General features: G+C 33.7%; 1 protein-coding gene across 5 annotated transcripts in view; it reads right to left on the reverse strand.

Annotated features, from left to right (window-relative positions):
- The window catches only part of GPHN (gephyrin), a 636,471-nt gene that overhangs the window by 141,129 nt on the left and 476,998 nt on the right, over positions 1-18,344 (reverse strand). For all 5 annotated transcript variants that reach the window (XM_055303645.1, XM_055303644.1, XM_055303642.1 and 2 more), the window contains one exon: positions 8,475-8,517. In XM_055303645.1, the coding sequence (XP_055159620.1) occupies positions 8,475-8,517 (43 nt within the window). The remainder of the gene's footprint in view (positions 1-8,474; positions 8,518-18,344) is intronic.

Here is an 18,344-nt window from a genome sequence, read left to right on the forward strand (position 1 = left end):
TTGCATAAATTCTTTATATATTTTGAATGTTAACTCCTTATCAGATATACAGCTTGCAATTTTTTTTCTGATTCCATATGTTGTCTTTTCATTTTATTGATAGTTTCTTTTGCTGTGTTTATAATGTAGTTTATAAACTACATTTATAGTTTGATGTCCCATTTAAAAATTTTTTGATTTTTCCTTAAGTGGCATATCCAAAAAAATTATTGCCAAGACCATTTATTTATTTATTTTATTTATTTATTTATTTTTTTATTTATTTATGATAGTCACACACACAGAGAGAGAGAGAGGCAGAGACACAGGCAGAGGGAGAAGCAGGCTCCATGCACCGGGAGCCTGACGTGGGATTCGATCCCGGGTCTCCAGGATCGCGCCCTGGGCCAAAGGCAGGCGCCAAACCGCTGCACCACCCAGGGATCCCATCAAGACCATTTAAAGGAGCTTTTTTCCTATGTTTTCTTCTTGGAGTTTCATGGTTTCAGGTCTTAAATATTAAGTCTTTAATCCATTTGGAATTAATTTTTGTAAGTGCTATAAGACAGGTGTCAAGTTTCATTCTTTTCACATGTGAATATTCAATTTCACAGCACCATTCCTCTCAAAAGACTTTTCTCCATTTGAGTATTCTTGACCCCATTGTCAAATAGTAATGGAGTATATATGCATGGGTTTATTTCTGGACTCTTGTTTCTGTTTCACTGGTCTATGTGTCTGTTTTAATGGTAGTTAGTACTACACTGTTTGGATTACGATAGCGTTCTAATACAGCTTGAAATCAGGAAGTGATACCTCCTTCTTTGTTCTTCTTTCTCAGGATAGCTTTGGTTATTTGGGGTCTTTTGTGGTTCCCTATACATATTAGGATTTTATTTTTTACTCTGTAAAAAATTACCCTGGAATCTTGATAGGGATTGCACTGAATCTATAGATCACTATGGGTAATATATTTTATTAATATTAGTTCTCCCAATCTAAAACCATGGGATATGTTTCCATTTATTTATATCTTCTTCAATTTGAACAATATATTATAATTCTCAGTATAGAGATCTTTCACCTCCTTGGTGAAGATTTATTTTGACTAAATTTATTCCTAAGTATTTTTTTTTTTTTGTTTTTGATGCTAGTATAAATGGGATTATTTTTTCTTTTCAGGTAATTTTTTTTTATTATTATTTAGGAAGGCTACTGAGTTAATTTTGTATCTTAACAATTTTACTAAGTTCATTGATTAGTTCTAACAATTTTTTTACAGTTATTTATTTATTCATGATAGACACACACACACACACACACACACACACACAGAGAGGCAGAGACATAGGCAAAGGGAGAAGCAGGCTCCATGCAGGGAGCCCAATGCAGGACTTGATCCTGGGACTCAGGATCCTGGAGTCCCAGGATCATGCCCTGGGCCAAAGGTAGGCGCTAAACCGCTGAGCCACCCAGGTGTCCCAGTTCTAACAGGTTTTGGTGGAGTCTAGGATTTCTAAATAAAAATCTTGTCATCTGCAAATAAAGACAATTTTATTTCTTCTTTTCTAATTCTGATGCTTTTTATTTCTTTTTCTTGCCTGATTGTTCTGGTTAGGACTTCCAGTACTATGTTGAATAAGAATGGTGAGAGTGGGCACCCTTGTCTTATTCTGATCTTAGAGGAAAAATTTTCAATCTTTTATGACTGAGTATGATTTAGCTGTGGGCCTGTCATATGACCTTTATTATGTTGAGGTAAGTTCCTTCTATACCTAATTTATTCAGAGATTTTGTTTTAAATCATGAATGGATGTTGAATTTTGTCAAATGCTTTTTCTGTGTCTATTGAGATTATGGTTCTTTTTTTCTATTAAAACATATTTTATTTATGCGTATTGAACTATCCTTGCATTCCAGGGATAGATCCCACTTGATTATAGTGAATGATTCTTTTAATGTGCTGCCAAATTCAATATGCTAGTATGTTATTGAGAATTTCTTTTTTTTTTTGGTTAAGATTTTATTTATTTATTCATGAGAGATACACAGAGAGAGGCAGAGACATACACAGAGGGAAAAGCAGACTCCCTGTAGGGAGCCTAATGCGGGACCTGATCCCAGGACTTGGGATCATGCCCTAAGCCAAAGGCAGATGCGCAACCACTAAGCCACCCAAGCATCCCTTTTACTGAGAATTTCTGCATTTATATTCATCAGGGATACTGGCCTATAGTTTTCTTTTCTTCTAGCATCTTTTCCTGGCTTTGGTATTATAGTAATGCTGGACATGTAAAATGAGTTTGGGAGTGTCTCCTTTTCTTCAAATTTCTGGAAGGGTTTGAGAAGGATTGGCATAAATTTTTCTTTAAAGGTTTGGTAAAATTAACCAGTGACACCATCTGTTCCTGGCTTTTCTTTGATGGGAGATTTCTGATTAATGATTCAGTCTCTTCACTAGTAATCAGTGTGGTCAGATCTTCTATTTCTTGATTCAGTCTTGGTAGGTTGTTTGTTCCTAAGATTTTTTTTCATATCTCCTAAGGTTGTCTACTTTGCCGGGTGTACAGTTGGTTTTGGCTTAATTTTTACCTCCTGGCTGAGAAAAAGGACTACAGACTTTGATCATAATTCTTACATTTATATAGCATGGTTCAAATATATGATCGCCTAAGTCCTACTATATAGTTGCTGTCTCATCATATGGCTCAATAAATGATCATCCAACAACAACAAATACAGGAAAACATGACACTTATGAAGACTGAAACAATTTCTTTAGATAACTGATTTACTATTGTGATTCCTTAATGAAAGTCTGTGTTGACTGAATGATTACACCTTCAGATGTCAGGCTGAAGACTGACCCCAAGGAGAACCTTGATGCCTGAAATTATCTATAACCATACAACCTACTGTCTTTACTAGCATAACATTACTATTGTACAGTCTCTATTAACATAACTTTTACTATTCCAGAAAACCCTCCCCTACAAGACTTTTATTACTTATTCTAGAAACTTTTTAAAGTATCTAAAGACAATTTACACATCAAGACTCTCAGAATTCCTTGCCTTGTGTGCCGATGATTATATAATGATCCCTATTTAATTTTAATCAAGCTCTATGTTAAAAGATCTGCTCTAAATCAAACTTCAAAATCTCATGAATATCCTGAGTTTGTCTTTCCCTTTCTGAGAAAGTTTTAGTTGAAACTTTGACTTTACTGAAGTGGTATTCTCCTATACCATATGTGATAAAAAATTTTCTAAGAAATATATATTTGATCATTTAATAAAATATATTTCTCAGATATATTTGGTTTTTATCCACAGTTCCTAAAAAAATACCTCAGAGACTTTAGATGAAATGAGTATCTTATTATTAATGGTGGTGATTCGTGGACCCCACCTAAAGGCACAGGATTGTTTGCCAGAAGGACCAACCATGTAATTACATGAGGTTGGAACTTTCAGTCCCATCCCCCAACCTCTGGGGAGGGGAGAGGGATTGCAGGTTGAATCAGCAAGTTGTCAATGACTTAGTCAATCATAACTATGTAATGAAGTCTCCATTAAAGAACCAAGAAGAGCTTTTTGGCCCTTCTTTTATGGAGAGCTTCCATGCTTAGGGAACCAGACAGCTTCCACATGCCACCGCACCAAGCCCCAAGCTCCCCAAGGGCAGAAGCTCCTCTGTTTGGGCTCTGCCCTATGTTTCTCTTCATCTGGCTGTTAATTTGTATCTGTTATCATATCTTTTAAGAAACTGCTAAACAAAAGTGTTTCCCTGAATTCTGTAAGCCACTCTAGAAGATTTTTTTTAAAATTTTTTTTATGATAGAGAGAGAGAGAGAGAGAGAGAGAGAGAGAGAGAGAGGCAGAGACACAGGCAGAGGGAGAAGCAGGCTCCATGCACCGGGAGCCCGATGTGGGATTTGATCTCGGGTCTCCAGGATTGCACCCTGGGCCAAAGGCAGGCACTAAACTGCTGCGCCACCCAGGGATCCCCGCCACTTTAGAAGATTAATGGAACCTAAGGTGGAGGTTGCTGGAACCTCCAACCTGTAGCTGGTTGGTCAGAAGCACAAGTAGCAGCCTGGGGCTTGTGACTGGTATCTGAAGTGGAATATGGATGGAATATCTAGTATATTCCATTTGTAGGACTGAATAGGACAAAAATTCAGTCCTACTATTTTGTAGGACTGAATCTTTAAACTCTGGACTCTGATGCTATTTCTGGGTAGATAGTGTCAGAATTGAGTTGAATTCTTGGACATTCTGCTGGTGTCTGAGAATTGCTTGGTGTAGTGTGTGTGGGGACACCCCTATCAAGTCTGAATTGGGTTGGCTACCTAAAAGATGACAGGAAGAATAAACTCAGGCTTATTATCACAGGTTGTTTGGATCATTTTTTTGAGGAGCAAAAGGAAAGTTATCTTTTACTTAGGAAACATTACCAAAGTTAACTCCTCCTTGGACAATTCTAGACAAACTTCAAGTTCTAAATCTTAGAGGTTATAATTCTTTTCCTTTCTCTAGGATCTATCAATGTTTTGTTTGACATATTTCTATTTATGCTAAAAAAGGAGTTAATTACAGGCATACCTTGTTTTATTGCATTTACCTTTATTTTGCTTTGCAGATACTGTTTTTTTTTTCTTTAACACAAATTGAGTGTATATAGCAACCCTGTATTGACCGAGTCTATTGGCACCATCTTTCCAATAGCATTTGCTTATGTCATGTCTCTGTATTACATTTTGGTAATTATTTCAATATTTCAAACTTTTTCATCCTTACTATATTTGTTACAGTGATCTGTGATCAGTGACTCACTGAAAGCTCAGAGGATAGTTAGCATTTTTTAGCAATCAAGTATCTTTAAATTAAGGTTTATACATTGTTTTTTAAACATAAAGCTATTATACATTTACTAGACTACAGTATAGTATAAACACAACTTTTATATGCACTGGAAAACAACAAAAAATACATTTTGACTCACTTTATTGTGATATTCACTTTATTGTGATCGTCTGGGACCAAATCTGCAGTATCTTTGAGGTATGCTTGTACAATTTTCTTTACCTTGGCTACATTTTGGAAATGTTTTCCTTGAGAATAGGTAATTCAGTAAATAAATGAAAAAATGATTAAGGTAGAAGTGACAGAATGGGTATACAAGAAGAATTAGTTTTGGGACATTGCCTAGGGAGAATTCTGAGGACATGTCACAGAGGAGCTCACACTTGAACTGAGTCTTGAAGGATATCTAAGAGTTTTCCTAGCTCAACATTACTCATCATCAGGGAAATACAAATAAAAACTGCCATCACTTCAAACCTGTCTGAATGGCTAGAATGAACAACACAAGAAACAAGAGATGTTATCAAGAATGTGGAAAAAGGAGAACCGTCTTTCACTGTTGATGGGAATACAAACTGGTACAGCCACTCTGGAAAACAGTTGGGGGTTCCTCAAAAAGTTAAAAATAGAATTATACTACAACCCAGAGATTGCATTACTAGGTATTTAATCAAAGGATACAAAAATACTGATTCAAAGGGACACGTGCACCCCAATGTTTATAGCAGCATTATCTGTAATAGCCAAATTATGGAAAAAGACCAAATGTCCATTGACTGATGAATGGATAAAGAAGATGTGGTGTACACACACACACACACACACACACACTAGAATATATATTATATATATATATATTATATAATACACACACACAATGGGATATTACTCAGCCATCAAAAAGAATGAACTCTTGCCTTTGCAATGACGTAGACTGAGCTAGAGTATATTATGCTAAATGAAACAAGTCAGTCAGTGAGGGACAAATTAACATATGATTTCACTTGTGGGATTTAAGAAACAAAACAGAGAAACATAGGGGAAGGCAGGGAAGAGAGGGAGACAAATCAGAAGAAACTCTTAAGTAGAAAAGTACATACTGAAGGTTGATGGAGGGGAGATGGGTGGGGTTCAGGTTAAATGGATGATGAGTATTAAGGAGGACACTACTTGTGATGAGCACTGGGTGTTACAAGTAACTGATGAATTGCTAAATTCTACTCCTGAAACCAATGTTACTCTATATGTTAACTAACTAGAATTTAAATAAGAATTTGAGACAAACAAAAATGGTATATATATATATATATATATATATATATATATATATATATGTATATTTTAGAGATGCATGCGAAAAAAGGTCTGTGGCAGCACAGACTAAACTGAAAATAATGGTTGCATATAGTGGGAAGAGTGATAATGTGAGATGGGCAGATAAAGAGGAAATTTATACTTAGTCTCTGTATTTCTATATTATTTGACTTTTTTTTTTAGATTTATTTATTCATGAGAGACAGAGAGAGAGAGAGAGAGAGAGAGACAGAGACACAGGCAGAGGGAGAAGCAGGCTCCATGCAGGGAGCTTGATGTGGGGCTCGAATCTGGGGACCCCAGGATCAGGCCTAGGGCTGAAGGCAGCACTAAGCCGCTGAGCCACCCGGGCTGCCCTTATTTGACTCTTCTATAAGAATTTGGTTATGTATCATTATAAAATAAAACATGTTTGAAAAGAAAAAAAAGAATTTTTTAGGAAAATAAGAGAAATGGATAATTTATACAGTGGGGGGACAGGGTCCAAAAGAATAGGGGCAGAACATATAGCACTGAGAGAGCAAGGAACTGCTAATAGGGTCTATATGACTGCAGTATTAATAGTCATGGCAAAGGAAGAAACTAAGGGCAATTAAAGTAGACTAACTAGGTAAAGAGATATTGAAGTTAAGTTCAGAGGTAGAATAGCTAGCTCACGGTGAGGAAAGAGTCCTGGGTGTAGCTATGGGCATGAATATGAGTTACTAAAGTGGTGTTGAAAGGAACAACCTTAATCTTATGGAGAGGCTACAATGTTGGATGGGCTCTCTACAAAGATCTAAATGGCTATATGGACCATGTACATGACTATTTTATCCTAAGAAAACATGATCAGGAAAACCTGGACTATGGTGATATCCAAAGTGATTAATAGTCTACAAGCCAGCAGGAACGTAACTGAAATAACAGTTCTAAAAACATAAAGATCCATGATAAAGATGTAAGAGGATTCAAAGAAATCTCTTGGCAGTAAGAAATTATTTTTGTTTCTGATTATCATAATCACTATCAATGACCCATCATCATCTCAGGATCAACAATAAATGGAAATCATACAATAATAACCATAAAATGTCATTTTTAAAGTTCATTTATCTGTATTGTTTTATTTTAGTGAATATTCTATCAACACTTCCCTCAGGTTTCTCAACCTTAAGTCTTAGTAGGGATTATAGAACACTGCAGCTCTTATATTAAAGAGCCTCTCTCAGATTCACATATCTGTTAAATATTGTGGAAACTTACAGTGGTATAGTTAAACACGTCTGAATTTATTTTTAAACAACTCTAATACAAAGGTGCTGGGCAAAAATTGCAGTGTGCTTGCCTACCAACTCAAGGGTTTCAACTAACACGCAGATTCAAAACACAGAAATAGAAAAAATTTACAGTAAATAAAATAAAACACAAATTTTTATCTATTTGAAGTTCTCCTATTACTTTTGTGATTATTAAATAATAGACATTTTACTGGAAATATAAATCATTCTATTTACTAAAATTCTCAGTAGTGTAAGTATCAGATATACCCATTTAGTTATGGTCCCCCTATACTTCTTCTCTTGATAAAGATCACAGAGAAGACAGGATGATGTCACTAATTTTAAGTGACAGAGAACAATACTAAATTATTAGCATTTATATAGTGCTTTTTCTCTTAGGATACTAAAACTTTTAGGGCACAATCTTCAATGTTATATCGTTTCAAGGATACAGGTAAGGAAAGCTATTTACAGTTCCTTTTTTATAGGATAGAAAAATGAATAATATACAAAGTTAGATGACTTTGAGTTAATGGTATTAGTGATCAAACAAAAAAATTAAGGTTTCTTTATCCTTGTTCATGGCTCTATGTTCTAAAACATGCTGCTTATGAAGGTAGGATTTTTCAGGAATTTGAATTTACAAAATGATTATGACTCGTCTTAGGAGTCATTTACTTTTTTTTAAGTTAGATTCTTAAAGTGGATTTCTATTATTATTTTCAGTTAAGTCTGTTTTCAAATAATTTTTGGCAGTGCGGCAATTAAAGAGGGTTGTCACCATAGAATTATCAAGGAACTTATTACTATCCTAACCGGAAGTGATATCAAAATTCTGTTATCAGCTTCTAGAAACAACTGGAATGAGGGAAACATTCACAAATATATTGATACTAATATTTTTAGGAGATGAAAGTCCTAACATTTATATACTTTATATAAACTGTCCCCAATTGCTTTTTGTTTCTTCACCAAAATATTTTTAGCTCTCCTTCCTGTTGAACTACAAACTCTTAATTCAGTAGTCCATCTGAAATGATGACATACTTACTGGCTCTGAGAATGTTCTCCTTGCTGCTGCACCTGGACTGGACCTGCAGAGAGAGCATAAACTCAGTAATTTAGGGCTCATAACATAGATAGCCAGATACGTATGCATACTTAATGGGCAAGCTCCTGAGGTTTAGGAGCAAAGGCTTAATATATTGCAGATGTAATATTAGTAAAATTATATTTGTTCTATATTTTAAAAATATTTTTCTTACTGTAAAGAAAGAGCAGACTTCTAGAAAAAAGTTGGGGGTAAAATATTATAAATGGGACAGAGGCAAAACCAAAGGCAATTTTTTATGGATGTGTATTGAAATTAGTATATGGAAAGAAATGTTACATACAGCTATGAATACGGACCCCTAATCCTAAGGCACTGTGATAGCTCTTGACTAGACTAATAATGAAATTCAAGTAATAAAGTTGTAATAAAATACTTTGTTTTGGTAACTTTTAGTTATACATGTTGGTAAGGGCAAAACAAATCTTCATGTACAATATTTATGTGATTCCAATGACTTTTGTTTACTGATTAAAATAATGGGTTATAAATATAATATGGACAATGAAAGATGCCTTTGTTAGAAATCAATAAAATTGAATTCATTTATTTACTAGTTCTTAGGTGTTTATAGAGTTTATCAGTCAGAAACCCTTACGCTTTTATTCAAATAGTTCAGGTCAAAGTGAACATTATTTTAAATATTACAAAAGTATTTAAGTCAAGAGCAGTTAGATGGCACTAACATTTGTTAATATCAGAGGAAATTGTGCTTAAACTGCATACCTCTTCTTCCCACTCCACAGCAGCTTGCCCCAAATGCATATATATATATATATGTATATATATATATATATATATATATATACACATACACACAACAAATTAATTTCTATTGCTTAACACAATCTACTATTGTAATGAAACAACTTATGAAAGGAATGTTGCAACTTAAGGTGGGTTATGGTTGTCCTTCCCTGAAAAGAACAATTGTTAATGTTTAAAGAAACAACAATAAAAAAAAAATCACAAACATACACACAAGAAACACACACACACACACACACACACACACACACACCAAAAAAGGGGAAAAAAAGGGAAAAATAATTCCAGATGTTAAAGTTATTCTCTTTTGGCCCAGATTAATTAGTTTTAAATATACTAGAAGAAGCTAATCTGGAAATAATATTCTTATATTCTTTTACTCAGAAGTTTTATTAAAAAACAATTCTGGGCCAAATGGGAAAGGAAATTAATGACTACTTGAAACAAAAATACAGGAGGAATATAGGAGAGTGAGGAAAAGAAAAAGAAGAAAGAGAAGTTTGGGGAAGTAAGTCTAGACAATAGGAAAGAAAGTATAAGCTTATAGAAGGGGACATTATGTAAATGCAAAATGTTCTGCTATTTCTTATTGAAAATTCATACCAAGAGGGTAAGAATCACTAATGAACTTGCTGCAAAATAAACAAGCAAGTTTGCATACCATGGAATGAAGATAGGTGTAACTATACCACTACAGCCTTAAAGGAGAAAAGAAACAAACACTAAAAGACAAATTAATAGATAAGCTTAATAAAGAGAGAAACTACATTTTAAAAAGCCGTTCAAGAAACACAAGAGAAAGCTAATAGAGTGAGAAAAATCTGGGAGAGAGAAGGAAAAAAAAGGGGGAAGATGTTGAAAGACAAAAACAGAGTTCAAAGAAGTCAAATGGAAGTCAAGAAATTCTTCAACAAGATGCAGAAACAGAAGGAGCCCAAACCCATAGCGCAAAGCAATGTTTGCGAATGGAAAGCAGCTCCTTTGATCAGTAATAGTTACTCTTAAGTCGTAGCCTCTATTCCTCCAGAGTTCATCTTTAAGCCCTTCCAATCTAGAGTGGAGCTAGTGTGTGGATAGAAACAAGAGATTTATAATGAACAAAGCAGTTCAGATGCGTAGTTCAAATTGTTCTCATCAAATGTTTCAACAGATTTTTATAACATCTAAATGGAAATGGTGGTGAAGAACTAGCTAGTTTTACCAAAAAAAGTCAAACCAAACCAAAACAGCAATTAAAAAACAAAACAAAACAAAACAAAAAACAACCCTCTCCTGCCTTAGGTGGCTTAAAAATTAAAAAATTTGTTCATAGCATGAATTTAATAATGAAACCCAAAGTCTTAGAGTCTTTAATGAATTTAATAATGAAACCCAAAGTCTTAGAGTTTAGAACTATACATTTCATGGTTTTGGAAGAGAAATTTGGGTAGTAAAAAAACAATTCAGCTTCCTGAATTTGAATATTCATCTAGGTTCACAAATTGCCAACAGCAGTATAACCAATGTTTTCCCAATTACATTACATTGGCAATTTGACCTAGATTTGAGGGAAATTACTTTAAATCAATGATTTCATGAAATTCTTTACTTTAGTGATCTTGAGTATATATGAAAAAACTTAGGAAAATAATTTTAAGACATTTAAAATATTTATGCACAAGTGGATGCCCCTCTCTTTTGCACCATGAAACTGGTCATCTTAATAATATTTACCTAATTTTATAAAATCCCAATATGAAGATTTTACCTAACTCACAGTGTAATGGGATTTACTTGAAAAAATAAAGGAACAATTACTGTTCTTGTTTTCATGCTTATGGATTAGAAAGAAGGCAACACAGGTCTGTCCCAAATTTTACAGTTTACTATTTTTTGTTTTTAAAAATATTACGCTAGCTTTTTCGTCAGTGGGGAAAGAACTAAGGGAAGTTTGAAAAACAAAATGAAACTGAGATTTTGGCCTAATAGCAAATTTGTTGGGGATTAAAAATGAAAGATATGGTATTGAATTATCTATTACTTTATTTTATTGGATTATGTTATTTTACAACAATTAACATCTAACTTTATGGTGTTAACAATTTCCCTTTCAGTTGGAATTAAGCTAAAATAATGTGTAGAAACTGCATTATTATATTACAGTCAATGGAGGAAATGAAAAACACAAGAGACTTACTGAAAACATAGGTATTCATTTACTAATCAAGACTGCTTTCAGACATCAAATAATTCATTTAATTCATTTCAACATGTATTTACATGTGTAATATAATTTTTGCTGAAGATCACATTGCCTAGTAAGAAATCTTAAGCCATGAAACAGAAAACAAATGGGGGAGATCATGTAATAAATGGTAAGGAAAAAAGTGAAAATGCTTTAAACAAAGCTGAGAAAATTTTAACAAACAACCACAATCTTTAGATACAGTTAGAGAAGTGACTTACCTTATGCTTAGGTCATAATAGAATAGCACAGTGTTTAAAGTCAGCTCTTCATTATGGGAGGTACAATTGAAAGCCATAGGTTATAATAACATGAATTGCTACACAGAAATGACTTTTTCAGCCCAACATGAAAAGCTAACTCTTATGGGAGAACATTTCTACTTATGTTTAATGCAGCATGAAGAACAACTGAGGGTGTAAACATCAAAACACATGAGTCTCACATCAATAAGAGAGATAGTCCAATCTCTCAGGAGCACAGAAGTTTTAATCTGTGACCATAATCTGTGACACATAAGGGAAGGCACATCACTCTAACATTGAAAGATGCATGCATAATGTATAACCATCCACTGATAACTCTCCCCACCCCCTCCCACTTGTACACACACAAGCCCATTAAGATACAGGGAAAAAATGTAGTGCCAAGCTGTTATGAAGAAAGCAGGACACACGGAAGCACAGCAATGGTTATGTAATTTGAGAGGTGTTCTTCCCTTAAACCATCCCATCACCATGCTTTTTTAAAGAAGCCAGGAAAAGACCCCTTCCAATGCTGCAGTAGCTACGAGCCCCCAGCTTGAAGCTAGTGTGTGGAATTTTGATCACCGTTCCCTGCGATGTCAGGGGCTCTCCAGTGGAAGCCAGATGTATAACACCAGTTAGTGGGGTACAATGTGTGACTAACAAACATCCTTTCCCTTCTGCCTTTTGCAGAAGTGAGGGAGGAAAGAAACAAATAAAATAAAGCCCATGTTAAGAATAAGTTCATAACAATATAAAGATGTATAAATATTAAAATGGAGATTACATTTGATTGCAGGTAAACACAACTCAGGTTTCATAAAAACTGCCTCTATTTTGCTGCTCACCAGGCTAATTTGTATTCTTTCTCCTTGTAAATATTAGGAATAAATCTTCACAGTATGGTTCATATTGAAAAATTCTGAGCAGTTGGGTCAGATAGGGTCAAACAAGAACAAAGGAAGTCATCTTTGATGGACATTAAGAAAACCCTCTCTTTCTATTGCTAACATGCTTTTACTGGCCAGCAGTCATTTTTTTAATATTTTTTTCAGCAGTCATATTTTAAATTAGAAATTAAGCTTTTGTATATCTTCTTACATATTAATTTGAGAAATTCTATGGCAATGGTTTGGAAAGGTAATTTAATTTTAATCTTCCCACATTTTAAGAAACAAATAACAAAAAAGGCCACCTATTTAGATAGAAATTGTTGCTAAGTTTCCTATGTATTCTTCTCTACTGCTAATAAAACTCATTTTAACATGAGTTGTTCCTGTCAACAATAGGGTCATATCAGTGCATTAGAAAAAAATTTCATCTTTGCTTTCCTATTATTGATGATAGTAGTTAACTTCATCTATTTTATCTTTGGTTTACGTGTGGCAAGCAATTTAGTTATATTTTTAATATTTAAAGATTATTATATTATCATATTCTCGCTCTCATCCTATTCTTAGTAGGCCAGAATATCTTGACCTTCCCCTTAGCATGTCTTTATTATTTTAGACTCTAGGCCTTCCTCTAATCTCAGCTCCTCATGAGGAAAATAAAGATTGTTAAAGGGCTCAAAGGAGATAAGACATGTTATCAGGGATTTTAAGCTATAAAGGAAGAAACAAATGTCAGTTATGATCATGTTATGATGAGTGGTGGCACTGACAGTTGTTAAATAACTAATTACACACTGTCTTGATTGTAACTTCCACATCAACTCAAAATGGAGGCAAATTCTTTTTTTTGACCCAAAGAAAAAAATAAAATTCAAGTACAGTTAAATGGTTTTCAAGAGAGACTGACCAAAACTTTTTGGAAATGTTATAGCCATATGGTCATATGTACTGATAGGAATACAGGTCACATAATCTAAGGCATGCAGGAAAGTCTGAACTAGCTCCTCTAGAATATTCCTTGTACTCTTGAGCTCTTAGACCTTAGACAAGTTGTTTCATCTGTCTGGAATATACCCTTTATTTTCTGACGCCATACTACTTGTCCTTTAAGATTGAGCTTAAACTGTACCAGCTGCAAAAACTATTCCCAAAGTTCTTTAATCAGAAATTTCTTCTTTCCCTAAACTTTTAATATTTTTATTGAAATACAATTTACTACCATAAAATTCACCTACCTTAAGTATATAGTTTGATGATTTTTAAAAAATTCACATGGCTGCAAAACCATCACCACAATCTAGTTTTAGGTTTATCTAAATTCTTAAAGCCTCTTATCTGAACTTCTATTATTAGAGTTATCGTAGTTACTTATATTCCAATTATTGATGTAGGTCCTGAAATATACTATAGGTTCTTGGAGGGAAAAGATCTGACCTTAATGGTCTTTATATATCCTATCATTTTAAATATAATTCTTTACATAGAGTAAATATTTGCTAATTTTGAATGTGTATTTTGTAGTAAACATAGTTTTTTCATCTTAGATTAAAATTTATTTTTTTATAGTATAAATATGATCATAGTCACTCCTCTATTGTTGTAAAATGATTTTTACTTTTTTGGGAAAAAAAAGTTTTACTTTTTTTAGCCTACCCAGAAACAGAAGAAAAGGTTTGATTTAAACAACATTAAGCCAACACTCTACAATCTTAGACTTTTAAATTTTACTTTATCTTCTCCATTCTTATATCAAAAATTGGAGAATTGGTTTAGAAAAGCTCTTTTCCATAGTTCCATTCATTCATCACCTTATCTGGTAAACTAGGGAGCAAGTATTTGGCTCATCTGAGCCTAATGGCATTTCATTTGTATTTAATCAGATTTATGTTATCATAAGACATATTCAACTGAGGAACTCAGAATTTTGGTTTATTTATGACATGAAAGGCAGCATGATAAAAACAACGTCCTTTGGAGTCCAGCAGTATAGTTTCTGATACTGGTTTTTCCTCTTCTTAGCTGTGTGACCTTAGACATGACATTTAACATCTTGGAGTTTTAATTTCCTTAATAAAATGGGGAAATTATGCAGGATATTGTATGTAAAAGTGAAAACTATTATAAATGAAAAAGAGCAATACAAACTTAAATCATTATTATTATCCTTACATTTTTAGTTACCTACACTTACTTAGGTAGAATCAGAGATACAATGAGAATATAGAATTTGCTTCAGATCATGCCATGAATCAGTGACAGTGACAGTGAGAGACTATGACTGCCAATTTCTAGACTAAAACATCAGGAAAAGGCTGAGTTAAGGTCTGAAGTTACCTCTGCAAGGATTAATCTAATGCTGTTTGTATGATTTTATTCAAGCTATCTCAATTCTATGGGACTTGATTCCCTCATCTGTAAAATGAGAATATTTACAGGGGTTTTTACTGAGGATGATGGAGTCCTTGAGAGAACTTGTGGATAAAAGTCAGGGATCCATTCACTGGGATGGAGAAAAAAATTAAAATTTTTATATTCATCAACCTAATTAAATTTTGTTAATTTCTTTCATTATGAGCTTAGGTGATGAACTACACTAAAATAATCGATTCTATTGCCTCAAATTATTATGGATATCTTAAAATACTCTTCATATTCACCAAGATTTTAAATTATTGTAGTCTATTGATTTGCTGCTAGATTTAGTTATTTAAAGCATTTTTAAAAGAGCCATTATTATCACACAATTTTTATAGATATTTTGATAATGATTTTAATTTAATTAGTTTTCTTTATAATCCCACATATTTTTTATTTTATATATTTAAAAATAATTTCCTAAAAAAAAAGTCTTTATGTAGGCTATGCTAGATTCCCAAATGGCTTCATAGGAGAAAAAGGTTAAACAACTCTGAAATAGACAATTTCCAATCTTTCTTTTATCTCCAGGATTTTGTTGCTCTAAGAAATCTTTCCTACCTCCATCTGCTGCCCTTTATCGAGTCACATACAAAAGAAGTTCTTTTTTGATAGTTATATAAAATTGGTCATGAAATTAATGAATTGCCCATGTAATAGACCATTTAAGAAACAAAAAAGAAATATGATTATCAAAAAGTTATTAGAGCTCAGGCTTTTAAAAAAATTCTGCTTCACTTGCTCTTTTCCCATCAGTCTAGATACTTAATTAAATGGAATAATCATTAAAAGTCATCACATTTAAAACTCTCTAACGAAAGGTGAACCTCCAAACACACACACACTTACACACACATATCCATAACTAATTCTTCTTTGAACTTAGTCATGTGTTGATTACAGATAACAGCAAAAATGCTATTATCTATGTATAACATAAGCCTTTTCAGGCACACAGACAATATCTGTAAGCAGTACAGTTTTACAATCTTTTCCAGAGGACTATTCTTGAATGTTTCCCCACTAACCCATGAATTATTATTGTCTTAAATTCCACTGAGCTTTCTTAACTCCCAGGCAAATGTGAAGAATTCTTCTCTTTCAGTACTGACTTCTAAAGAAGCTGGAACTATGTAGGACATAACTAAGAACAGAACTGGTTATCACCATGACCCAAAGGGATACAAATTTGAATATCAATGGTGAATATTCTTAATGTATTATCCATAAAGCTTAAATTTTAAGTTGAGTCATTCTCAATGATTTCTAGATTTGTAAATCCCAGAGGGTCTCCCTTTGGTCCCAACAATATTTTTGAGTTGGTGTTTGTTCTGAGAATTCTGATGTTGATCATGATAAATACGAGGAATATATATTACATCATATATGTAACTAAGCTGAATAAAATAGTTTTTGACTGGTAGATATTTCAGATTATTCTTGACATCATTTCCCAATCTTTAGATGAATATTTAATTACTTTACAGAGTAATTTATCTTCATTCTTGAGATGAGAAAGCAGGAGTTGAAAAAAAAAAAGAGAAAGCAGGAGTTGTTATGGGCTTTATTTTTATTTATTTATTTATTTATTTATTTATTTATTTATTTATTTATTTATTTATGATAGTCACAGAGAGAGAGAGAGAGAGAGAGAGAGAGAGAGAGAGGCAGAGACATAGGCAGAAGCAGGCTCCATGCACCGGGAGCCTGACATGGGATTCGATCCCGGGTCTCCAGGATCGCGCCCTGGGCCAAAGGCAGGCGCCAAACCGCTGCGCCACCCAGGGATCCCTGTTATGGGCTTTAGATCACACAGTAAATAAAGTAGTAATGAAACAGCCCTCCCGACTTCCAAATTCATTTCTTGGTACACCAGTAAATGCCCCTATCTTTCTAACCTACCAGTGGCAATCACTGCATTCCTAATCTGTCCTTGATTTTTCATTGCCTTTTTGCTCTGGACTATTTTTCTTAGCAATAGGAACCACTCAGAATAGGCATGTGGAGATAAAAGTAATGGAAAACTGGTAAGAAAGGCAGTTTGGGGAGTAGCACTTCAGAACCAGACTGCTAACACTGGGTAAGTTATAATGTCTTTTAGTTCTTTGTTGTCTCATGAATAAAATGAGAATGACAGAAATACCTATCTCATAGAGTTGTTATGAAGAAAGTGAGATAATATGTGTGAAGTGTTTGATTTAGAAGAGTATCTGGCCCAGTGTGAATGGTATATGAGCATTAGCTATTACTATGTTTGTTGTTATTCTTGTTTGGATGATACATTGGATCTGTAATACAGAATGTTGACTAATTTCTCCTGTAATTTTGACAGCTCTCATAAGTAAGATCAAGTAAGATTAGGTTAAGTATTTGAATAGAAAGTTAAAAAAATCCTGTAAGTTTTATGAACTAGAGCCTAAAAGATGGATATGGTCAATAAGATAAAACCCTGAATTATTGAGCATGTGCAATTATTTTCATTTCCTGGCACTTCTGGAAGAAAGTCACACTGGCTTTCATTATACATAGAGTTTTAAGAAACTGAGTTTTTAACTAGATTTAATATTCCCCTTGGTTTTCATTTAAGGGTAGCAGAATATGCTGTAGGCAAGGAAAACTCTTCCCTTCTCTTCTAGGTTTTTTGGCGGGTCTGATAATTAAATTGGCATAAGACAGATTAACAGGAGAAAAACAAATTTAATTTTGTATGTACAGAAGCCCCAGAGATATGAGGCTCAAAGAAGTGACCAAAGCATTCAGCTTTTATATCTTTTAGACAAAGAAAAAATAAATCTGTGAAGAATTGACAAGACAAAGGAGTTTGGGCTAAAGGGAATAAATTAGTGGAGAAATAAGGTTTGTTTATGTAGTCTTCTTGGAGCTAAATTTCCTATCTCTTCTCCCCTTCTGGTTATAGGGAGGGTACCTTTCACATGGGAGATTTATTTCCTGCTTTCTGGGGAGTGTCCTTCTTGAACTGATTCTTAAGTAACTTTAACTGAAAATAATCAATATACCATATTTTGGGGGTGGCACATAAAAGGAGTAGAAGATGCTATCCCAAAATATATCTTTTTGGCATAAAGATTATTTGAGTTGATTATTTTGAGAAACAGCAGACACAGAAATTCTGAAAACAGAGTGGAAGTTAACCTTTGATAAAGGAAATTTATACAAGAAATCACCATTTATAAGGGTGTCTCCCTCTCTGTACCTAAAAAAGAATGATCTAAATTGAAAGAGAATGTTATCGATGGAAAAGGCA

The sequence above is a fragment of the Nyctereutes procyonoides genome, unplaced genomic scaffold (assembly GCF_905146905.1).
Source record: "Nyctereutes procyonoides isolate TBG_1078 unplaced genomic scaffold, NYPRO_anot_genome, whole genome shotgun sequence".
Classification (NCBI taxonomy): Eukaryota; Metazoa; Chordata; class Mammalia; order Carnivora; family Canidae; genus Nyctereutes; species Nyctereutes procyonoides.